Source organism: Nicotiana tomentosiformis, chromosome 2 (assembly GCF_000390325.3).
Source record: "Nicotiana tomentosiformis chromosome 2, ASM39032v3, whole genome shotgun sequence".
Taxonomy (NCBI): domain Eukaryota; kingdom Viridiplantae; phylum Streptophyta; class Magnoliopsida; order Solanales; family Solanaceae; genus Nicotiana; species Nicotiana tomentosiformis.
Window position 1 is genome coordinate 139,292,764 of NC_090813.1, and position 24,749 is coordinate 139,317,512.

At 34.7% G+C, this 24,749-nt stretch overlaps 3 protein-coding genes across 7 annotated transcripts; 1 reads left to right on the forward strand and 2 right to left on the reverse strand.

Annotated features, from left to right (window-relative positions):
* The first annotated feature begins 4,263 nt into the window (after positions 1-4,263).
* LOC104084860 (peroxidase 72) lies at positions 4,264-6,472 on the forward strand. The gene is made up of 4 exons (XM_009588814.4): positions 4,264-4,630; positions 4,940-5,131; positions 5,229-5,394; positions 5,813-6,472. Exons 1-4 carry the CDS (start codon positions 4,406-4,408, stop codon positions 6,223-6,225), a joined length of 996 nt encoding a protein of 331 aa, XP_009587109.1. The 5' UTR covers positions 4,264-4,405; the 3' UTR covers positions 6,226-6,472.
* Positions 6,473-6,908: 436 nt separating this feature from the next.
* LOC104084861 (D-2-hydroxyglutarate dehydrogenase, mitochondrial) lies at positions 6,909-19,264 on the reverse strand. Of its 3 annotated transcripts, XM_009588818.4 has the most exons (17): positions 19,016-19,104; positions 18,020-18,070; positions 17,727-17,915; positions 17,510-17,611; positions 17,102-17,149; positions 16,825-16,895; positions 16,185-16,303; positions 15,798-15,893; positions 15,603-15,712; positions 15,430-15,510; positions 14,984-15,084; positions 10,097-10,205; positions 8,803-8,908; positions 8,407-8,492; positions 8,203-8,328; positions 7,336-7,431; positions 6,909-7,246 (listed from the first exon to the last, which is right to left on the reverse strand). In XM_009588818.4, the coding sequence occupies exons 3-17, from the start codon at positions 17,790-17,792 to the stop codon at positions 7,232-7,234; spliced, it is 1,332 nt and encodes a 443-aa protein (XP_009587113.1). In that variant the 5' UTR covers positions 17,793-17,915; positions 18,020-18,070; positions 19,016-19,104; the 3' UTR covers positions 6,909-7,231. The 3 variants fall into 3 exon arrangements, with proteins under 3 accessions (XP_009587113.1, XP_009587111.1, XP_009587112.1); XM_009588816.4 differs by having other exon boundaries at positions 17,727-18,070; positions 19,016-19,264; XM_009588817.4 differs by having other exon boundaries at positions 6,909-7,146; positions 17,727-18,070; positions 19,016-19,263.
* A 557-nt stretch (positions 19,265-19,821) lies between these two features.
* LOC104084862 (protein RTE1-HOMOLOG) lies at positions 19,822-22,761 on the reverse strand. Of its 3 annotated transcripts, none has more exons than XM_018766906.2 (3): positions 22,637-22,761; positions 20,968-21,243; positions 19,822-20,726 (listed from the first exon to the last, which is right to left on the reverse strand). In XM_018766906.2, the coding sequence occupies exons 2-3, from the start codon at positions 21,220-21,222 to the stop codon at positions 20,301-20,303; spliced, it is 681 nt and encodes a 226-aa protein (XP_018622422.1). In that variant the 5' UTR covers positions 21,223-21,243; positions 22,637-22,761; the 3' UTR covers positions 19,822-20,300. The 3 variants fall into 3 exon arrangements, with proteins under 3 accessions (XP_018622422.1, XP_070052272.1, XP_018622421.1); XM_070196171.1 differs by having other exon boundaries at positions 20,953-21,243; XM_018766905.3 differs by lacking the exon at positions 22,637-22,761 and having other exon boundaries at positions 20,953-22,630.
* Positions 22,762-24,749: the final 1,988 nt, after the last annotated feature.

A 24,749-nucleotide genomic window follows, 5' to 3' on the forward strand; every position in this document is an offset into this window, starting at 1 on the left:
GCCTGAAAAATTTTATGTTGGGTCTATGTGTTAGATTCCTCTTAATTTTTGATAAATGGGAAAGTAGGTCCTATGGTGTCACTTTATTACTAACTTTTTGCAATCTCCTACTTTCGTTCTTAAAAAAATAAACTTTCTTTCTTCTTTGAAAAAAATTTAAACACCTTCTTTCTTCCTTGTACTTCAATGTTCAAACAATTTCATCTTCCACTACAAAAATTTGTCACTACTCCGTCAACTTCGCGAGCAAACTTTTTTTTTTTCACACAAGAAAATTATTCTCACACAAGTATTACGTATCATGTCTCACACATGATAAAATTTCTCGTGTCGCCCTGTCCTCCCTAGTCACCAAAGTCCAAAATTTTCTTGCATTCTTTCCTCTTCTTCCAATTTATCTCGTTCACTACAGCTCTACCAATCTTCGCTCTCGTATCTTCTTCTGGAAAATAAATCATTCACCAAAGAGAAAAAAAATTGTAGTAAAAATCAACAATACAAACTCTCAACACTTCTTTTCAGGCTATTTTTTTTTATTCTGCCACTTTCATTCTTATTTTATAAAAAAATTCATCTTACCTTACCTAATTCTCCTATACAAAATATATACAAAAATAGATTGTCACTATACAAACAATATACAAAATAGACTGTCACTATACAATTTATATAAACTATACAAAATATATACAAAATAGAGTGTCACTATATAAAAAATATACTAAATAGACTGTCACTATACAATTTATATACAATAGACTGTTACTATACAAAATATTTACAAAATATACTGTCATTATACAAAAAATATACAAAATAGACTCTCACTATACGAAAAATATACAAAATAGATATTTCAAGCTATTAGATGTAATATATTTGGGTCGGAGGGACATTTCGTGTCAATGAAGAAAAATATGAGCTATTAAAATTTTGAGAGGCTATAGAGAATCATTTTCTCAAATAAATACATCAAATGGGCCTATTATGTAGGATGTGCGTCAGCATCAGCAACAAATTAGGTCAGCTTGAGCTCAACTCCAACACAAATAGCATGTTGTCCCATTCCAGAGCATAAAATTCATAAATTTGCTGGACCTGCTCGAACAACTTCTTCCATTGCCCAGCTTTACTGCAATTATTCCGCAAAAGGACAGTTCGTTAATAACTTGATAATGAGAAAATGGAGAAATAATCGTCTTCAAAAAAATGGAGACACGTTGTCCTTGTTCTAGTAAAGAACAGTTTCGGAGTAAATTGGGCATTAAGGACGATTTTGTTCATCTTTGACAAATCAGAGGAGCAGCTCTCCTAACCTATTCTTTTTCCTTTATCTTTTTTGTCATTTTTTGGACTTTGGACCAATCAGATTCACCTAATATTCGCTAATCTTATCAATTTGTAGGTCATAATATTTCTTTGCTTCTGTAAAGCATGAGCGCATATTTGAATACTATTATTGTTACTAATTCAAGTACAACTCAACTACTTACATGAACTAATATTTGTTGTCTTAAAATTGTAAACTACAAGCTTAAGGTATGTTGGATAAGCACTGTCCAAAACAGTGTTAATCCGTATACCTTTTTGCTAGTCAACAAGCAATTAACTTACTTTGAAATTTTCAAATATTACTAATAAATTAACTCTTTAAATATATAGTATATATAATACATGGAAGGGTTGTATAATGTTTGGGAGATTAAGTAATCTTTGGTCATATTAAAGTAATCTTGAGATCCTTTTTGGTCAACAGAGCAGGTGTTTCTGCTCCCACTTTTCTCAAATTTTAGATTTTGAATACTTTTATATTTCATGCATGTATGTCATATAGACATCCCTTCACCCCAAAGCAATGGATGTGTGGTTGACCAAAGCATGTCATTCTCCCATAAATTATATATAGCTTTTGATTAAAGATTTCCCTAGATATAGCATGATAACTACAATATGTTTGGATTTTGGTTAGGAGACGACTTGGCTAATTCATGCACATTTATTTATAGAAGAACTTTTGACTTTTGTAACCCACGAATAATTTTCATACTAAGTCCACATTCTTTCTATTTTATTATATATGTAACCTTGATCAACTTTGTATTCTTGATCAACTTTGTAAAGGTCTAAAATAGCTTATAATAGGGATTTTTACCTTCATATACACTATTTGAAACCTTGTTACCTTCACTACTCAAGTTTCAATTTAATTAGCATATACAAATTACCAATTATATACAAATAAGTTTTAAATGAGTATCCCTTTATATTAGGAATTGAATAAGGAATATCAGTTATTTCCTTATCCCTTTATACTTGCATGCTCTCTCCGTCTCTATCTCTCTGTCTCTCTTCGTCTCTCTACTCTCCTTCTCTGTTTTTTTCCCCAATTTTTCTTCATTTGATGTTCTCTGTTTTTTTATGCTTTCTTATTGTATAGAGTTTTAATGGAATTCATCAATGGATTTCAATCGTTTTAACTTAGCAATTTCCTTTCATGTTGCACAATTGGTGTTCAAATTAAAATTGTCAATCAATAAATTTTGAAGGTGTTTGACTCTCCACCGTTGACAGCCATTAAAAAGCTTTGAAGCTTTGAAATCAAATTTGGGTTTTCAAAAACTATTATTTGTTTGGATTGAGTATTATTGCAAATAATTGGGAATATTATTTGGAGTTTATATCTCAATTTTGAGGGTGTTTTGATGAAGATTAGACTTGATTTTGGCTGAATTTTAGATTGAAACTCGAAGAAGAAGAAGAAGAAGAAGAAGAAGAAGAAGAAGACGTGACATACAATATAGTTACGGAATTGTAGTAAAGTTATATTATAATTGTATGTAAATTGTATTATGTTGTAGTTATATATATATTTTTTATTTGAATGTTGTATGAAAGTTGAAAAACAATTGTATAATATATGAATCGTTGTATAAAATTTGTATTTAAGTCATCAATACTAGTATCATTTTAAATAAAGTTATTGATTTGTATCAAAATTGTATTAATAAAGTAAGTTTTAATTGGAATTTTAGATAGGAAGAAGCACACACCACAGACAAAATATATACAAATCAGATACAAAATATATACAAAAGACATATTGTATAAAATTTGTATAAAATATTTAAGTTGTATGATATGTAGTTGTATTTAATTGGGTAGAAATAATGTATGAAAGTTGTAGATAAATTGTAAATAAGTTGTATAATATATAATTAGTTGTATGAAATTTATTTTTACTATGTATGTTGTTGTAGATATTCAAATTTGCATTAAATTTGTCCGAAATTTATTTTTAATTTGTATGTTGATGTACCATCTATTATTTTTTTTTCATTTGATTTTATCTTCACTGAAGTCCAAGGAGATACTAAATTTTTTCCAGCTGCAACATTCGATGGTGGTTTTTCGTCGCCTGCTTTTGGAGACATTACCTTCTTCGGGTTGTCCGAAAATTTCAGTCTTTAAAATACACTAGCTATAGCATAACGCAATGTTTGCTCAAGAACAGAACTTCAACACAAGTTTCGAGTTTTCTAGCTAGTCGATGTCCATTTCTTCAGATGCGTTCTTTCATTTTCAACCATATTAATCTGTTGTGCTACCACTTGACCGAGACTTTCACAAAAATAAACAAAAGGTTTTATGGCAAGTAGTCAACATAAATCTCGTCAGAAATCCTATTCCATTATTAATTCTACCAGCAAAATAAAGAAAAAATAAAAGACCCGAAAAAAGAAAGATGACAACTTCAGCAGTATCTCATGGATTTGACAAATGTATTTTGAAATAATTATCAAACATAAATCTCTAAATATAAGTTCGATCCGGAGAGAAGAGGGGAGAGAAGAGAGACAAAAGGAAAAGGGTGTAACTAAATCCCTTGATTGAAGACACTAATAGTGTATTATGATCCTTTTAAGGTGAAATGTATATAATTTGTAAGTAATCCTTGTTTAGGACGGGTAATATATAAAATTAGAATACTTTTGATAAATAAGTTTCAAATATTGTATAGGAACGAAAAAATCCTATTAAGCTATTAATAAGGTAAGATGTTATTGCCAAACATCAGTATTGCATTAAGAATGAGTTAAACTTTGAAAATTTTAACGTAGCTAAATGTCATTTCCCTATCACGGACCAAATCAATCATCATTGTACTTGTAATCACATGACTCTGCTACACTATATAGGTGAGCTCATGGAAAAAACTACTAATCATAACTAATAAGCTACCAACTCCATCAATACGTCTCCCCTTTGTAACAACACTTCATTCATTAAACACTATATATACTACTCGTTACTTCCCTTCAATTTCATCAAAGCAAGCCATATAGCCTACTTACATTCTCAAATTAATCTCTTATATACTAAGTTACCTTATTAATACTCTCTAAGTATGGCTCAATCCTTGAGCTTCTTAATGGTTATTGTTCTCCTTGCTTTTGCACCAATTTGTTTCTCTATTAAGACTTATGGTGGCTACTTATTCCCACAATATTATGACCAATCATGTCCCCAAGCAAAAGAAATTATTAAGTTTATTGTTGCCAAGGCTGTAGCCAAAGAAGCTCGAATGGCTGCTTCATTATTGAGGCTGCATTTTCACGACTGCTTAGTCAAGGTAAAGCTCGCGCCTTATTTTATGCAGTATTTATATTTGTTAGAGCAATGATAGAGTCTGGAATTTTAATCAGGGGATTCGAAAAGGAAAAAAAACAAGAATGTCACAAATCTACTAAGGGGATTCAGAAACAAATGTTAGAATGTCACACTTTTGGCCTAAAGCAAAAATTTAGTCAGCCTTTGCCGCTACATGACTAGGATTCCTTTAAGTCATAGAGATTCAATCCTATATCGACAAAGTAAATTCAGTTGAACCCCTTCGCACCACGTAACTCGGACTAACTATTATTTTCATTATGTCGTGTAGGGGTGTGATGCATCTCTACTTCTTGACAGCAGTGGAAGCATAATTAGTGAGAAAAGATCAAATCCCAACAGGAATTCGGCTCGTGGATTTGAAGTCATTGATGAGATTAAGAAGGCATTAGAAAAGGAGTGCCCTCAAACAGTTTCTTGTGCAGATATCTTGGCATTAGCTGCAAGGGATTCAACAGTTTTAGTAAGTTAAACACCTCGCACGCATATATAGGAATGAAAGTTGATCATTTCTAAGAGATTATAAAACTGACATAATAATTTTTTATTTGTGTATACAGGCTGGTGGACCAAATTGGGAGGTCCCATTGGGAAGAAGAGACTCCAGGGGTGCTAGTTTAAGTGGCTCCAACAATAACATTCCTGCTCCAAACAACACATTTAATACCATTCTCACTAAATTCAAGTTAAAGGGGCTTAATATTGTTGACCTTGTAGCTTTATCCGGTAAAAGTTTCTCTCTCTCTTTCCTAGCTAAAGAATTTAACTTATAAACACTATCAGTAAAAAAAAATATTTTTACACAATCAGACCACCTATAGTTAGTTAATAGGTAACTTCCTATAATAAGTGAAAGTATATTTACCTAAAAAATAAAGCAGGCAACCTGCTATTACATGTTAAATTGCACTTTAAATCCTTTGCTAAACTACATATCACACATGAAATTATAGGGTTTAACTTATTTACAATGATATGTAAAGAGATCTTACATCACCAGTGTATCTTAAGCTGCTAGGTAAGATGTCTTATTTTCCGGAATATTAAAACGATGACATGTATCTGATAGCTTTTTTTTAGAGTGAATTCTAGAGAAGTAAAACTGTAGGCTAAATAAGTTGTCACTTAATTAATGCCACTACAGGGAGCCACACAATTGGAAATGCAAGATGCACCAGCTTCAGGCAGAGACTCTACAATCAGTCAGGAAACAATAAACCAGACTTTACGTTGGAAGAGTCATATGCCGCACAGTTGCGCACTAAGTGCCCAAGATCTGGTGGTGACCAAAACTTATTCTTCTTGGACTTTGTATCCCCAACAAAATTTGACAACAGCTACTTCAAAAACTTGTTGGCTTCAAAGGGTCTACTGAACTCAGACCAAGTTCTTGTTACTAAGAATCAAGAATCATTAAACTTAGTGAAACAGTATGCAGAGAACAATGAGTTTTTCTTTGAGCAATTCGCTAAGTCTATGGTTAAGATGGGAAATATTTCACCTTTGACGGGTTCCAGGGGAGAAATTAGGAAGAGCTGCAGGAAGATCAACTCCTAAAATGCACAACTTACGTGGCAGCACGAGAAAACTAATAACATGTGGCTCTATTATTAATATTATGTATTTTCTGTTTTCTAGTTTCTTTCAACATTCTTCTAGCTTTGTTATTGCATTTGTTCTTGAGGATGTTATAGCTTGTAGCTATCCTGGTAGATCATCTTTAGTTGTTCGAGGAATATTTTGGTTTGTTATTTTCAGTGTGTGGTAATCAGAATAATGGGTTTAATAGACGAATATTCCTGAATTTGTTTTTTTTGCCTGACTAGTCCCCTAATTATCTCACTAAAAGAAATTTGATCCTTAAGATATCATCTTACAAGGAAATTATTGTTCAAGTATGCAAAAGTAGAGCACTTTTAATCTCGAATTTCTAATATTGACATCAAAGGAAAAAGACTTCGACAACAGTAATCATGTCCTAGCTTCTCTGTTTCTATCTATGATATTCGAAATGGAATCGCCTTAATTGATCTTATTAGATGCTAAAGTCTTCGTCTCTTTGTTTAACTTTGAAATGCTAATAGTAGCTCTTTCAAACTAGAGGCCCGTGTAATAGCTATGATGTCTTCCTATGAACTCCATTCTCACTTTATTTACAAAAAGAGGGCATTGTTTATCGTTCGAGGGAACCCATTTACCTACACTACCTTAGATCTACTCAATCCCATGAGTTGATATGCTTGCTTCAATGGAAATTCTTCAATTATTTGCCAAGTTATGGTCTAATTCCATAAATCTATGTGTCATGGCCCCTTTAGAAGGATTATATCATAAGCCTGGACATCGTGTGTTTATCACGAAAGAGCCATATCTTACTACCACTACAAAAATATACAAATATAGCTGGACCCAAACTATTACACTTCCTGTACAACCTTTCTCTGTCTCACTCTAATGTTGTGTACTCCTTCAACTCACCTGCACAGCCAGAATGGTATAACACTAGCATTTAGAAACAACAAACTAATCATCATTCCGAGCAACAGAAAAGCTGAGGTGAGGTTCATTCTGTATATATCTGAAGCAATATAAGATATTGAGTTACTGTGTTATTCACTGATACAGGCACTGATTATTAACATCAGTATGGAAACCTGAGCTAGTTACCTCAGCTTTTGAGAAAAGGGAAGGTGGGAGAACTTTATATGGGTTCAGAATCCCGTTAGGGTCCAGTAGCTTCTTAATAGAAGCCATTAGTTGCACCTGGGAAAAGAAATACATTGTCTCAGTAATTTATGAAGAAGGATCTACCTATTCGTTTGAGGGGAGGACAAAGAACAGAATAAAGGAAACAGTACATGTAGCATCTTTTACCTTTTCATTCAACTTTTAGCTCAATTTTAAGTTAGCTATGCAGACTAAATTAGAAATATTGACACCCTATACCAACATCCACATTCCACAATCTTTTTATCATACTATTTTGGTCAAGAACCCGTCAAACATTGCTTAGGAGCAGGTCTACTAGATGTCGGTATATTAACCACACTGGCAAGATGGGCATGTAGCTGCAGAGATGCTTTAGCAAGCTCATGTTATCTCCTCTACACATGATGCTTTAGAGGAAGAACAGGGCTCGATGTTTGTACGAAATAACAGTACACCATCATAGATGATCGTTTATCCCTATACAGTCTTAACCTATGAAAAGAACTGCTATTCTTCCTGTCTCTTGAACTTAAATCACATTATTCCAGAATGTCCAGTAGGAAAATACTGAGGATTTTCTGCATTTTGGAGTAAATTCTCTGGGTCATCATGCAAAATTAATATCTATCTACATGTTAGTTTCATTAATCCCTAACTAGTTCATTTGATACTTCTTTAGTTCTCTGAAAGAAAAGAGAAACTTGTATATTGAGATGTGCAGCATGTGCCGACAATTTGGTGCTTCCAAACACTATCTCCTGAAAGAGAACTCAGTAAAACTGATGTCATGTCTATTTAAATCATAAACAAAAGTACCGGTCTTACAGTTTCAGGTGACTTGCTGTAATGGATTTTATTGGCTTTCATCAGTCCAAGGCCATGTTCGGCACTAATACTCCCTTTGTGCTTAGAAGTCCATTCATAAACGAAAGGCTCGATCTGTGATAAAATCTGGAGCCAACATTTCCAGTTAATGTGATAATCAACTAATAAAATTAAGTGAGAAGCAGGCAGGCCCAAGGATAGTACATTATCATCATACTGAGGAGTTGAAATATTAAGATGTAAGTTGCCATCCCCAAGGTGACCATAAGCAATTACTTTTGCTGAAGCATCTGTAAATTTACAATTAAGACAGCATCAAATTCTTTGAGATTGATAGTTACTGTTAACAGAGGCATGCCCCTAAAATTGTTGATTCAACATAAAAAGGAGAGATGGATAAAAATGAAGCCATCTAATATGATATTGCATCTCTGAACAAGACATTTAAAATAAACTATGTGCATTTACTTTTTCTGCAGGAATACTGAGTCTTAATAAAGGAAGTACTATGAAGAATAGATCCCATAAATAATCCAGACACATGAATAAGAATGAAAATGGAACATGCTTTCAGCAAAGCAAGAATTTTGACAACCTTACCAAGTCGGACTCGCATTTCCTCAACAAGATCATACAATTTTTCAACCGGTATTGACAAATCATATTTATATACACCTCCTGCCTTCATCAAAGCTTCAGGAATGCCCTGCAACATAAAGAATGTCACCTTTCATTTATCAAAACATGAGCAGATGCTTACCACATGAAAGTTTTTCACTTTTCTTACAGCAATCGGCTATCGACAATGTTCTTGGTTATGTGTCGTCAGTGTGAGTTTCATTTCGCAGTCTTTATCTTTCTGTATTGCTAATTGCAATACTGAATACACACATAAACATTGTTCCGTGCAGTTAGCTGTTAATTTGAATTTAGCACTGATATAAAGGAATCATTTGCTTAAGTAACTTCACATGATGGAGACTGTTGGACAACATACCCAAAGGTTTCGTCTGAGAGCATTATTTTTGAATCACCTTATTCACCAGTCTCCCTCTCACCAACTCTCCCTATCTACCCCAGATAAAACGATAGAGGCTGCACCAATCACTGTCATTAGCTGATCAGTATTCACCTCTCCCTCCCTCACAGCCTTTTGAGAACCAATTAGAACTGGTTTCAGTGTTTTATGTGACAAAAAGATGCTGTCATTAGCACCACAATGTAATAAACACAACTATCCACTCTCTCTCTATGCTGCTGCCTATCCACCTTCCCGAGAAGTCAAAATCTCCTGTACTTTTGTCTCCATTCTATGAGAAGCATCTTCACACATATGATAGCATAAGAAATTCGAAATTTTTCGAATGTCCAAATTTTCATCTATTGGATTCATGCAACTTTAAAATGAAAATCCACATTTGCTATCTGGCAGCTGGATGTTTGAATGGTGGGTGGCCTTTTTAAGCTTGAGGAAACGTGTCAAATCCATGGTTCTAATACATAATAGTAATTAATAGGGTAAAGTTTTAATCAGTTAATTCATTAGTGAAGTTAACCCCTTTCATGTTGATGTGGACCATATGGAGGCAAAGAACTGAACAGCTTCTGAAGGGACACAAAAATCCTTCACCCAAATTAAAGATGGAACTGTTTTTATTTATTGTAGAGATCACAGTATGTTCCCACTTGACTGGATGAAATTTGTGGAAAACCTATAAATTAATATTGGGATCTTAAAGGTTCCACATAATATTCCGTAGAACCTCTTAAATACGGAGGTTTCCACTTTAGTGGCAATGAAACATTTACTTACCAAAACTAATAGGTAGATTATCACAAGTTACCGATACAAGCTTATGAATACAGATTCACTTGTCAAGTATAAAGTAATAACCTCACGAATATGCCAGCAAGAAGATGCCTGAGTTATATCTTGTGCAACAACTCCATCACTTATCAAGCCATTTTCCATTGAGTGAAGCAAGAAAGCATCCAGTTTCTCTCTGCATATGTCAACAGGAAGCAGCAAAATCCAAGAAAGGACAAATTCAACTCATCAATGTGATCAAAGTGGCATAATGAATAAGCAGGAAATCAGCAAAGTCCACTGAGAGCGCTACAAACATCCAATCAGCTTCATAAAACAACTAAACGTGATAGATATCAACTCTGAAAGATTATAGATTCTTTAAAATGACTCATGCATGGCTTTACTTTGTAGACCTTTTTTGTGATAGTGAAACATAATAAAGTAACTAGCAAACCCATAGTAAAAACTTGACTAATCTCCTAGAAAGAGTGAAATGCTAAATTTAGAAGTAAAATTTGTCATCGTTTTGCTTTAAAATTAAAACTGGAAACAACTTGTTTTCTAAATTCTACTCCACTTAAGAATCAAATAATGTTCTCTTGGTAATTTTACTATTTAAGCATTTCAAATTCTATAACCTACAAAAACAGCAATCTTTTGATCAAGGATTCTTTTTTTTTTTTTTGAGAAGGTAAAGTATCCAGTCTATTAATAAAAAACATCAGCACAAATTTTGTGCTGGAAGCCAAAATAGGCAATTACAATATGGAAAAGCAAAAATATAGTCCTTGTTCTTCTTACAAGGAACTCAAAACATCTAGGATTGAATCAGGATCCTCTACATATTCTGATTTACACCAAAAACAAAAAAGAAGAATACATTTCATCTTAATCTTTTGTAGAGAATTGGTTGTATCTTCAAAGCATCTCAGGTTCCTTTCTTTCCAAATTGTCCACCAAATAGTTGCTGGGACAATTTTCCATCTGTTTTTGTCTGTGATAAACTCTATTTCTGTGTTCCAGCATAATAAAAGCTCAGAGGTTCTCCCTGGCATTACCTATCTAGCACCTCTGAGATTAATGAACAGATCCCATAATTGGCTGGTCACTCTACAATGAAGAAACAGATGGTTGATTGTCTCAGCATCATTCCCACACAAATAACATCTTGAAACAATTGGTATACCCCTCTTCCTTAGATTATCCTGAGTGAGGACAGCCTCCCTAATTACCAACCAGGTGAAACATGCCACTTTATAAGGCACTTTTACTTTCCATATGTGTTTCCAAGGCCATAGACTGAGTTGAGATCCTTCCCGGTTCAAATCTTTGTATGTTGAGCTGACTGAATACATCCCATTACTATGTTTTTGCCATCTGAGTGTATCTTCACCCTCCTGTAGTCCACTACATTGTTCTAGTGTTCTATAAAACTCAATCATTCTAGGCACCTCCCAATCCTGTAGGAATCTTCTGAATGTCAGATTCCAACTCTGTGTAGACCATAGTTCCTTCATTGTAACCGCATGCTGTTGATTCAAAGTATAGATGTTAGGATATAGTTGTTTTAGACTTCCAATTCCCAACCAATTGTCCTCCCAAAACAATGCTTTCTTTCCAACTTTCGCAATAAGACTCAGCTTATCTTTCAGGTTTGGCCACAAATTCCTTATGGATCTCCAGAGACTAACTCCATAAGGAGTATGAACTCTTTAGTCATCCAAAATCCTTCCTTTTCATATTTTGCCCTAATCACCTTGCTCCATAGTGCTTGCTCCTTCTTTGAAAACCTCCATAGCCACTTCATCAATAGACTTTTGTTTTGCCTTCTTAAATTCCTAACTCCCAGTCCTCCTCCTTGTTTACTGATAGTCAGGATCTTCCATTTAACTAAATGAATCCCTTTCTTATCTTTGTTTCCTTGCCACAAATTTTTTTTTCTCAAAACTTCCAATCTCTTCTCTACACTTGCTGGTACGGGGAATAAAGACATCATATAGGTAGGAAGTGCATCCAGAACAAAATTGATGAGCACCAATCTACCTCCCAGAGAGAGATAATTGAATTTCCATCTTGCAAGCTTTTTCTCACACCTTTCCAAAACATCATTCCAAATGTCTTTGGACTTGCTTTTTGCTCCCGGAGGCATACCCAGGTAAATGGTGGGAGCAGTTCCAACTTACCCACCCAAAATAACCACCAATAGTTGTATCCTAGGTACCTCATTTACCGGAAATATTAGGCTTTTCCTCCAATTGATATGGAGCCCAGATATAGCTTCAAACAGTACCAGGATAACCCTTAAATGTCTTAATTGACTCTCCTCTGCATCACAAAAAATCAAGGTATCATCTGCATACTGAAGGTGAGTAATTTCTAGCTTGTTTGTTTGAATATTAGCCACATTGAAACTATTAATCCAGCCATTCCCATGAGCAGTCTTCAGCATGTTGTTCAATCCTTCCATAGCTAGTATAAAAAGAAAAGGAGACAAATGGTCACCTTGTCTCAATCCTCTTTGGGAGGGGAAAAATCCTTCAGGAGATCCATTTATCAAGATTGAGAACCTGACAGTGCTAATACAGAACTTCATCCAATTGATCCATTTCCTTCCGAACCCCATTTTTTGTAAGATCCCTAGTAGAAATTCCCAATTTACATTATCATAAGCCTTTTCAATATCTGACTTACACATTATGCCAAGTTTTTTCTCCTTTAACCTAGAATCCAAGCATTCATTAGCTATCAAAACGGCATCTGTAATTTGTCTGCGCCTCTGATGAATGCCATTTGATGAGAGTCAACTAGTTTGTGCATCACCTTTTTAAGTTTTTCAATGAGAATTTTGGAGATCATCTTATAGATGCTGCCGATTAAACTAATAGGTCTGAAGTCCCTTAATTCCTTGGCACCATTCTTTTTAGGAATCAAAGCTATATATGTGGCATTGAAGCTTTTTTCAAACATCTCCTGAGAGTGAAAATTCTGGATAGTAGCCACAACATCTGACTTAATTACCTCCCAACACTTGATAAAAAAACCCATTGAATACCCATCTGGACCGGGAGCTTTGTCGATTGCACATAGCTTTAAACATTCAAGGATCTCCTTCTCATCAAAGGGACTTTGCAATGCTTGTTGTTCTTCTTCAGTGATAGTAGAACAATTATGCATACTGCAAGTGGGTCTCCAGTTTTCAGTTTCAGAGTAAAGCTTAGTGTAGAAATTTGTGATCTCCCTTTTGAAAGCTTCTGGTTCTTCAATAGTCTCCCCTTCCACCAACAACGGATCAATGTTGTTATTCCTTCTATGAGCATTGGCCATTCTTTGGAAAAATTTTGTATTCCAGTCACCCTGCTTGAGCCATAGAGTCCTGGATCTTTGTCTCCAGGCTATTTCTTCCCTTTTAGCATTTTCTTCAAATTCCATGTAAAGATTTTCCCTTTTGATCTTTTGCTCTTCATTCAGACCTCTTAGCTGTTGGATTGCATCCAATTTGGATATTTGATGCAGTATTAAGTTTTTCCTTATCTCCAAATTGCCATAATTGCTTTGACTCCATTCTTTCAATCTCCCTTTGAGTGCTTTGAGCTTACATGCAAGAATGTAGTCGGGTCTACCTTCAAAAATAAAAGAAGTCCACCAGTTTCTAACTCTATCAGTGAAGCCTTCGGTCTCCAACCACCAATTCTCAAACTTGAAACACGATTTCTTCTGTTCCCATTTACCACATTGTAACACTAGTGGTGTGTGGTCAGAGCAAATTTTGGGTAAAATTTCTTGTTTGATATTCGTAAAACAATCATTCCATTATGCAGATACAAGGAACCTATCAATTCTGGATGAGATGTCGTGATTGTCCCCACAAGTCCATGTATAAACTCCCCCTATCAGTTGAAGATCCACTAGTTCCATGTCTTCAATAAAATCAGAGAAATCTGGTATTTCTTGTGCAATTCCTTTTTTCAGAAGGGAATCTAACTATGTTAAAATCACCTCCTACCACCCAAGGACCAGTGAAAAGACTCACAACTCCAATTTCCCACCAAACTTTGTCTCTCTTTGTTGCAATTTGGAGCATAAACCCCAATGAAATGCCAAATGTAATCTTGAGTTTGAGATTCAAATCTACATGTTATAGAGTAGGATCCAGTAGTAACCACCTCCTCCTTCCAAATCTTGCTATCCCACATCATTAGAATACCCCCCTAGTTCCACTAGCCTCCAATTGCCCATACTTTACACCCCTATTTCCCCACAGTTGCTTGATAATCTCCTCTATGTCCTCTATGTCCCCACAGTTCCGAGAAACAAAAATTGAAGGGATCAAGGATTCTTGATTCTCGATTGTAAGAAGTCTATCCTAGTTAATTATACTTTAGGTTATCTATTTAAGCGCGACCTACTACCACCCCATAACCAGGGCGTATATGCATTAGGTGAAATTGTACGAAACAATTAACAAGAAAAATCCAGAGTTAATAAGCACATTGGCGAGTGAAAATTGGAATGGCTCAAATTAATTTTACTTTATTAATTAATAAGAGATAAGGAATAAAATGTGCCCGAGTTTTTCCCAGACTCAAGATTGAGTTTACAAAATGGTAAACAAGACACAAATGGTTTACAAATCAGCATATGGGTAGAAACAATGAAAAGACATTCTAAGATGATGTTCAGTCCTCCGGTCTAGACATTTCATGGTACATTTGAAGTCAGAAAACAGAAGCACACAATGCCATCATCCATTGGCCCGCATCTATACCCTGAGAGGCATGGGAAGAAACATGCACCCTTAAGAGGATTAAGTTTTGTGGAAAAGGGATTTTGTTCCTCCACCTTTTTCAGAATAAAAAATGCATAACATAAACTAAAGTTCTTTCAAATAAAAGGTATAAAATAATTTTGAGCAATCTAACTTTGAGGAAGTATTTTAAACAAGTCGAGCATATTAAGCAACAAGGACATTACCTGTCATAAGATTCACTACTGCCAGTTGTCTCAATCAGAACATAAAAGTTATGCATTGCGGAAGGAAATGGATTACGGACACCTTCTAAATGTTTCAGGACCTGCTCCACATAACATAATAGATAATGCTGCATTAATCTACTGCCATGAAAGAGACCGAAGACCTTTAAAATAGTCGTCAAATGACCACAATCTCAAACTTAAAAAACAGCCTAAGCACAAAGTTGACAGGTAAGGAATGAAAACCTCTGCATCAGAAACACTGCCGACTATGCAGCACCTGCAAGCTTACCATGCAACTTTGAATTACAGAGAAGTAACAATGCAGTTCATTAAGTTAATAGCTTCCACAAGGCTACTAAAATAGAATAGGAAAAGAACTTGACATTTCTGGGTGATATGGGCAGGTGAGACTTGATGGATAAAAAAGAATACATAAAGCTCACCAGATCCATTGCATCATGATCAAGGAATTCAAATGCAGAAAGAATTTCCCCAAGTTTCCTCTTCGCGTCTAACAAAAGTTTCTGATGGGAAAGAGCATAATTCATTAACTAAAGCTATCATTTCAAGCAACTTAATAGCTGCATCATACTTGAGAGGGTAGAACCATTATTACCAGGCAGCTTGCATAATCTGAACAAGCAAGAAAGCACACATTTACAGAGGACAACTTTGGAGGAGTTAGTATGGAAACCTTTGTTACAATCCCCAAGGATCCTTCACTTCCTATGCCATGTAGAAAAATAAAATGTTTTATCACAAAGTAAACCAACTTCAGCTGACACAGAATAAGCAAATTTAGTTTGTTCACCTATAAATAAATGTTTCAAGTCATATCCAGTGTTATCTTTTCGCAATGTGCCGAGCATATCAAGCACCGTTCCATTTGCTAAAACCACTTCAAGACCTGAAGAGATGAAAGTACATTTGAGAACAAATGCAGGAGAATAGACTTCACTATTATGGTTTTCAAGGACGGAAAGATCTTGAAAGGCTCATACATAGCCTTCTTCTCAAAAGAATGTCACAAAATGGATCCCAAGATTATCTAACAGGGAAACAGGAGCTCTACGAAGAGATAGAACATGATTTTCCTAGTTGGTTAAATCTTTCATCAGCCCTATTAACCCACTCTTAGATTGATTTAGGGTAACAACTTAAACTTGAAATTTCATAACATAGCACAGTCAGATCTTACCCAGGACGCTGCCATGCAGTGAACCATAGCGGAGAAGCCGCAAACCACCAGCATTGGTTGAGACATTTCCTCCAATTTGACAGCTTCCTTTAGCACCTAAATCTAGTGGCATAACAAACCTAAGAGAGAATGTGATTGACATTTTATTTCATACGGAAGCAGAATAGAAAGGAGCTTATTCATTGGCATCAGAAGAGCCAGTAAATAAATACCCAGAATAAGTTTATAAATAGAAATGAACTAGACAGAAGACAGATGTAAGAAACAGGGCATAATCCTTCACTCTGCATTTCTTTCTATTGTCATATAATAAAATAAGATGCTAAGCAAGTTTGGAGAAGATCAGTCAACAAATTGGTTAGATGGTAAATACAAAACTGTAACACCTCACTATGACATGGTAAGAATGCGTAGAATAGGTCAATGTGATAGATAATATTTCAGAGAGTTCATATGTAAATTAAATGGAGAAAGAAATTTTTTGGTCAGAATTTGCACATATTACATGACAATGAAGTATCCGAAGGTGTTTTTCCAGATTAAAACTTAAAAAATTGTACAAGCAGGACAATCCAAAAGTAAAAATATCATTGACATGATTCATATAGTAACTCTAAAAAGCGTAAGAAAGAAAAATCACCCTTGGTTATCAAGAAAAGCGATGAGATTTTCCAAAATGCATCCTGCCTCACAAACCAGTATGCCGCTAACCTGCAAAAAGATGTAAAGAGAACTTATTCTATCTGCATAAACTTTCTGCATTCTCAAGGACTCTTTCTTTCAGCAAATGTAACGCTGACAAGAATAAAATTTAAAGAAGATCAGCAGAGTTACTTTTATCTTGTCAATATCAATGATTTGATTCATGTAACTGATATTGACAATCACCTGGACATTTTCAAAATAAATTATCTTACCTTGTCGAAAGAAATGATTTTATTCATATGACTGGTATTAACAATCACCTGGACATTTTCAAAATAAAGAAAGAATAAATCAGTAATCAGATAAGATAAGACAACATAATTAAGTCAGAAAACTTTCAAAACATTCATAGCGAAGAGCTTATCCAGCAGCAGCAACACTAGTTATCGCAATCGGTCTATCAACTACTTCCCAATCATGAACCAATTGTGATCGCCTATACGAATCATCTATATCCGCTTCACTCTACTTATCCCCAAAACAAAAGAAAAACAAATCTAGTAGCAACGACACTGATGTTTAAAATGACATAAAGTTCAGCAAATGTGGATAATGTTTGATAGACACCGATTACTACTAAGTACTATCCGTACCATTCCTAATACCTAAGATTTTCTTACCTCATCAAAAGCAGGTACACTTCCTCCCACAAGACCTGTATTCCCCCCTTGAGGAACAACAGATAGGCTCCTGGAACTGCAATATTTAAGAATCTGAGAGACCTGTAGAACCAAAATCCAAGAAACCCAAATGGAAAACCAAAAGGTATATATATTAGTATCTATTATATTATCAATAAGGAGCTAAAGCTTCTGGAAGAGAAAGTGAGATTCCAACCTCTGCTGCTGACCGAGGTTGGAGCATGAGCTTACTGGTGCCCTTGTATTTCCTCATCCAATCCATGTTCACAGCATCCAGAGTCTCCTCATCCTGAACTACCCCTCTTTCCCCTAATATCTTCTTGAAATAGCTCACGTCTTCTGAGCTAATTGTTGAAAAATCTGGTCTTCTCTGAATAATGGTGGCCTGAGAAGCAAAACATCTATACTGGCTTCTGCATCTGTACCACTGATTAATACCCAGAGATAGTGAGGGTTGTTTATATGTTTGAAATTCTTGTTGGTAATGACCAATATAAGGATTTATCGGCTCAGAAGGTTGGTTAAAATGATACCTACGACCTGCAAACCATAAAAATGAAGGTTCTCAGTTAGCTTCATCAGAGAATCTTCAAATACACGTAACATTTAGTTCCACTTGGAGTGATTTTCAGCTAAACCTTAATGTAACACCACTTTATTCATTGAACTGAGGAAACTCGCTAGATAACAACCGAAAGTTCTATCTCAACGATCTTTTCTTCAATCACTAACCCCAAAAACATGTTACTATAATTCTTTTGTTGTCAGAAATCACGAAAATTGAGGATAATTCCATCAAGCAACCTTGAGCACAAGTAACTATTACAGCCGAATGATTGCAGTCTCTGTATCAGGACAGCTCCACATGGAATCATCAAATAACTACGTCTCAGTCCCCAATCAATTGAGGTCAATTTTCAACGTGTTTGGTATAGGCGAAGTCAATTCTTAGGAAAATGTTTTCCATTAGGAAGCATTTCCTAGGAAAATGTTTTCCATTTGGAAGTCATTTCTGGTGTGTGACAGAAGTCATTTCCTGAGAAACACATTTTCCATCAAAAAGTGACTTTCCCCGCTTATAGGCGAAAGTCATTTTCCTGACAACTATATTAACTTTTAACTACATATTACTTATTGCAACTAAAACTTCATGTTACTAAAATTTTTGTCAAAACACCCTCCGATTTGCTAATATTATTGATCTTTAATATATATTTGTTCTGTAAAATATTTTCCACTCACCAACCAAACACCAGAAAACTTTTTTCCAGAAATATATCTTCCATAGAAAGCATTTTCCAGAAAAATACTTTAACGGAGAATGACTCTCATCATACCAAACACACTCTATAGGAATCCTCTTTACCCATTCCACTAAATACAGTTCAATCGCGTTTTATCCTTGTTTGACTATTTATTGGAATTAGTAGGATTGCTTGAATTATACGCTTAACTGAGATGAATAACAGCAATAAGAGCCGGTACCTGAGCTGCAAAAACGTTTTGAATTGTGAAAATTAGGGCTTGATCGGCCATGAAAAATGTGTTTGCAGTGTGTAAGTAAACGGTAGGTCGCTCTCCAGTCCTCCATTTCAGCAAATTGGCCTTGAGTTTTCAACCGCTGATGCTTTGCTCTGTAACCGGTTCCACCTTTACAACTATTCACTTTTAAAATACTTTAAACTTTGATAGTAATACATTTTTTCAAAGTGAACATTTGTTTTTCTACGTCTAAGGAGTATAAGGGAAATTGCCTATAGAAGAGTAATCATTTTGTTAATAATTGTTAGTACCCATTGACCTCAAGATTTTTGAGAAATAACATATTTTCTACCAAAATTTTAATTAAATTAGAATATCAAATATAAGTTGATAATATTTTTAAAATAAAGATATTCTACTCTTTTTTATTTATGGTTCATTTCTGAATATAAATTTTCCGCATGTGTAATCAAACGTGTCAAGTATGATGAAGATCTATTCGTGCACGTAGCTGTATGTGATACTTATCTAATCACTACTGGTCAATCGAACCTTCATCTCTTAATAAGAAAGGATCACAATTGAACCCCACTTATTTTCATGTGCCATTTGCATAAATAGCCACTTTAATGTTACTGTTTAAAACGATCACAAATTAAAACTTTTAACTATAGCCTTTTTGTTTTTCTTTTTTTACTCCACTTACATTCTTCACCTTGAAACTAAAGGTGGTGTTAGCTTGATTTGTTTCTTCGCAAAATACCAAATGAAGACTGTTCAAGTATTTGGAGCAACCATAAGCAGTAATATTGCTCAAACAATCTCTTCATATCTTATCAAGCCATTTCCATGTGAATTCATAGAGAATGCTTCTCGGAAGTTCACTATGATGCCACTATAACAATATGATAACGAATAAGTAAAACATAGACTTCTAGTTCTAGATTAAAATCACCAATAAATACAAGTTTAACATTTCGTTTTCATTTCCCTGGACAAAGATTCAAGCCTCTTGACCCTGCTGGGACATCCCATAAGTTTAAGCCTCTCCTACATCACGTCTCTGTGGAACAAGAAACAGCTACACTTCCAAAAATCTTGCAGGTGAAACAAAAGCAAGCTTTCCCAACTGAGTATCTCGACATATACACAACTCTAAGTTACCAGCTCTAAGATATTAGAGTATATCAACTAAAGAAGTTACTTGTATCATGTCCAAAATTACAAGTGTCAGCTAACATACAGATTCGATACTGGCTATAGGAATCAAATAATCACAAGCGACTGACTACACATGGATCAACTTCTTGAAAAAGTATGTGCCGAGGAGAAACCAACCAATAAGAACAAACATGAAAATTACCAGGTAAGTAAGGAAAGTCCCTCCTCCAAAGATGAGTCCTAAACCAAGCACAACGAGAGGCGGTAAATAGGTTTTAACTATAGATGTTTTATTTACCCAACGTCCCTTGAGGAAAATGAAAATGGCCAGGTTGACTACATTCCATCCACCAGCCTGAAACCCCAGCCTGTTTAAACCATTAGCTACAAAAGAATGGCAGTTGCAAGTGAAAATGCTGTAAGACAGGTGTTGGAATTCTTGAATGCTCTTCCTCAAGGCAGCATCCCATGTGTCCACATTGCTTCCAGATTCATCATTGTTCTCGACATATTCACTCGTATTTTCAGCTGGATAAGGAGGTATGCAGCAGCACTGTAGGCCATAAAAGCGACGAAAACAAAGTGAATATACATCACAACCAACCGGCCAACAAGCAAAATCAATGAATCCTACTCAATCACATCATAAAGTTAATTGATCTGATTGGATGGAAAAGCTGCAGGTAGCACCTAGAACAAGGGCACAACAACCAAGTGACAGCTTGGTAAGAGTAAGAAGATCCATGAAGGACAAAGCACGTTAGAGCCAGTAAACATACATGTTCTCTGCTTACTTGGAAATAGCGTGTTGGTGCCCCAAATGTGAAATTATCTACAGAAACGAAGTTTGGCCCTGCAAAGTCCAAGATTATGCCATCCTCCCTACAAATCCCTATATGCCCAATAAAGGGGATAAACCATGACAGGACAGGAAGTGGTGACCATACGATGCAGCATGGAAAGCGATCTCTTTTTGGATCAACTAGCATGGTATCAAGAAAATTATCTTCAATCATCAGAGCATGATCTGGATCTACCTCAGGTGCCATTAACCAGAAGAGCTTAAACAACTGGATCACAAGAACATAACACTCAAAAAAGATTACGATTCATATACGAATGCAATCATGTATGTCCAGTTACAACTTATGGTCTGCACTATCCAAAAACATGCCTTGCAGAAAAATCAAACTCTTATGGAACACAACAAACCAACACTGCACCGTGCCAGAATACACACAGCTTTAACATTTCATCAGCATGATAATACATTTCCCTACATGTCCAGCAACAAAAGATATAATGTGCTCAAAGAGTTGCCTATCTTCAAGAAAGTGTTCCAGCTAATTATCTCAAATAAGTCAAAAATCCTGCAAAGCATCACTAGCACTAGCTTGAAACATGAAATGAATTTCCTTCAGCTATTAAATTGAACCCTCTTTTGAATTAGCACCAATAAACTATGTTGCTAGGACTCTCCGAAAATGTTGTCAGGTGTGTGTCGGATCGTCCAAAAGTAGTGCATCTTTTAAGGATCCGACAAGGGTGCAGCAGCATTTTGGAGAGTCCGCAACGGTAAACACATATTGCTGGTATAGCTGTTACTCGGTAAAAGAATAAGCAAATGTCACGAGAAGGAGTAGAAACGTGCTAACAGTCACTTATAAATTGTTGAAATGTATGAAAGAGTGTTCAGCGGTTTGGCAATACAAAATCAAGTGTAGGAGCAGAAGCTGATCTAGCTTTCTAAACTTGGCCCTGAGCCAATGGCGTAGCCACATGCAATTAAGGGGGATTTAATTGAATCCCCTTCTCTCGAAAGTTATACTGTGTAAATATGGTTTAAAAAAAAGTTTCTATATATATCTAGAATTTTGAATAGAGAAACCATTGACATAAGAGCAATATAGATCCCAATTGTGACATATTTGGATCTCTTTGAAGCCTCTCATCAGAATTCCTCGCTCCGCCTCTGCGCTTTAAAAAGCCTTCTGCAGCAGCGACTATTTTGGCACAGATTACATATATATATGCTTAAAGAAAACATATACAAAATAAATTGCAACCACTACAAATTCACTGATTCTAAATCCTAGATCCGCCTACCTATAAGAGGCCCATTCACCTAAACCAACAATCACTCTCATATATAGCAAGAGCAAACAAGGATAAAATACCAAAACCATTTAACTGACTTAGAGTATGAACCATATTCCATCTAGTACATAAAACCGCTCCACCACAAGAAATCTTCAATTTTTAGCTACCGGAAATTGTTGGGATCACAATTTAGTTTTAACGTTTCCACCTTTAATAGGTTTAGCGGAAATTGTTGAAGATTGAAAAATGAAAGCCCTAATTTCTTTCTCCGATCTAAAATTGCATGATTGTATCAATTCTCTTACAAGTAGGACACAATAAGACTGGATAAATAGGTGTTTATATTAAAAATAGAAAGCATACCTTTGACACGAAGAGGAATGGCGCTCGGAGATATGATGGGGCTTCTGCCGGAGTTTGCCAATTTCACAAATTGGGACTTAATTTTAAATTTGTGTTTTTGGGTTAATTACACTAGACACCCCCTTCATATGATTCAGTTTCGGATGCATCCCACATATGTTAGAATAAAGCATTTAAACCCCCTATATTATGAAAATTCTACACTCGCACCCCCTTATGAGGTATATTCATAAATAACTATATTAAAACATAATTTTTACTACCTCCGTTCCAATTTATGTAAACCTTTTTGGAATACAAGGGTTAAATTGACTAATTGTTTGTGTGAATTTGGACATAAAATTTTCAAAATATTTAAAAATTATTTGCAACAGACATGCTCAAAGAAAATATTGTTTGACTCCCCAAATAGTAATAGATTCATATAAATTGGAACAAAGGAAATAAGAAACATATATATATACACACATATATAGTGTTTGTATTATGAAATCGATTATTATATATTGAGTTCGTAGAACATGAAATATATTTTGTCTTGTTTAGAAGATGATCGAGCTTTCAATTAAACTGTATTCCGATTCCATTAATAAGTATATATGTCATTTAAGTTCATTATTATAAAACAAAATAAATAAGGAAAAGTGATATGGAAAAGTCCTAAATATTAGGTTTGAGAAAAAGTAACTTAAATAAACTATAGTTAAGCTAGATAATTCAAATAAGAAATAAAATAAAATCTTAATCGATATTGAAGCCCTATATATTAGAATTTTTATATATATTTCAGATAAAGAAAGATTATAATAATTAAAATTTTAGTTCATTTTTAAAGTTTTAAATACCAAAGAAAAAAAATCATAACTATTGAAGAAACAAATCCCAAAGAGAGAAGTAGAAAATGAAGCACTAGTTTTAATTGACGTATGAATTAATTACCGGTAGAAATTTCTTATATTTTTGTGTGTGTATGGATGAAAATTGAGTGAAATTGCTGCCAGTATATGATTGATACACCAGTTTTGAGAATGTGCTTTACTAGGCATTGCTACATGCGAGTAATTCATTATTTTCTCTTATACACAAGGGGAGGAAGGAGAAATAAGAGTGGGGATTACAAGATAGAAAATTAAACCCTCACCAACAAGGTAAAAATTATACGTCCTTTAACTAAGTATGAGAATCTGTAAAAAAAAAAAATACATTAAATAAAAAAATCATATAAATCGAATAAATGAACGAAATGTTATGACCGTTTCAACCATTTACCACTACCTTTATTCCTATTACTAGATTATTATCTTATTGACTTACGAACTAAAACTTTGAATTAGATTAGGCTAAGCCTAATATTATATTAGGCTACTAAAATTATACTAATAACATTACAAAGCTATATTAGGCTACTAATTTTCAAACTTCAATTGATAACATTGTAAATTTAAATTCAAATTTCCAAGCTTATAAAATTTAAAGTACAAACACGATTTTTCTATTTTAATAAACTTTAAAAAGACGAAGAGAAACTTCAAAATCAAGCTCTAGACAATCATCTACTCTTCTTTTGTTTCTTTTTTCCGATCTAATTCAATCTCTGACCTTCTAACGGCCTTTATTTTATCTCTTACTTGTAGGTGCTTATTGTAACGACCCGATCGGTCGTTTTGAGCTTTAGTATTTCGTTCAGTGATTTGAGACTTTGAGTAGCTTCATATAATGTATTATGACTTGCGTGTATGATTAGTTTTAGTTTTCGAGTGGTTCGAGATTGTTTTGGAAGAATGATTCTCGATTTAGAAGCTTTAAGTTGGAAGAGATGACCAAGGTTTGACTTTTGGGTAAACAGACTTAGAATCGAGTTTTGATGGTTCTGATAGGTTCGTATGATGACTTTGAACTTGTACGTATGTTCGGATTCGGTTTTGGAGGTTCTTAGATGCATTCGACACTATTTGTCGAAAGTTAGTAATTTGAAGAACTTAAGAGTTCATAAGTTTGAGCAAAAGTTGATTTTGACGTTATTGGACACCAATTGGTGTTCCGAGACTTTGGATAGGTCTATATAGTTAAGTTGAACTAGTGTGCAAAATTTAAAAGTAATCCGAAGTATTTA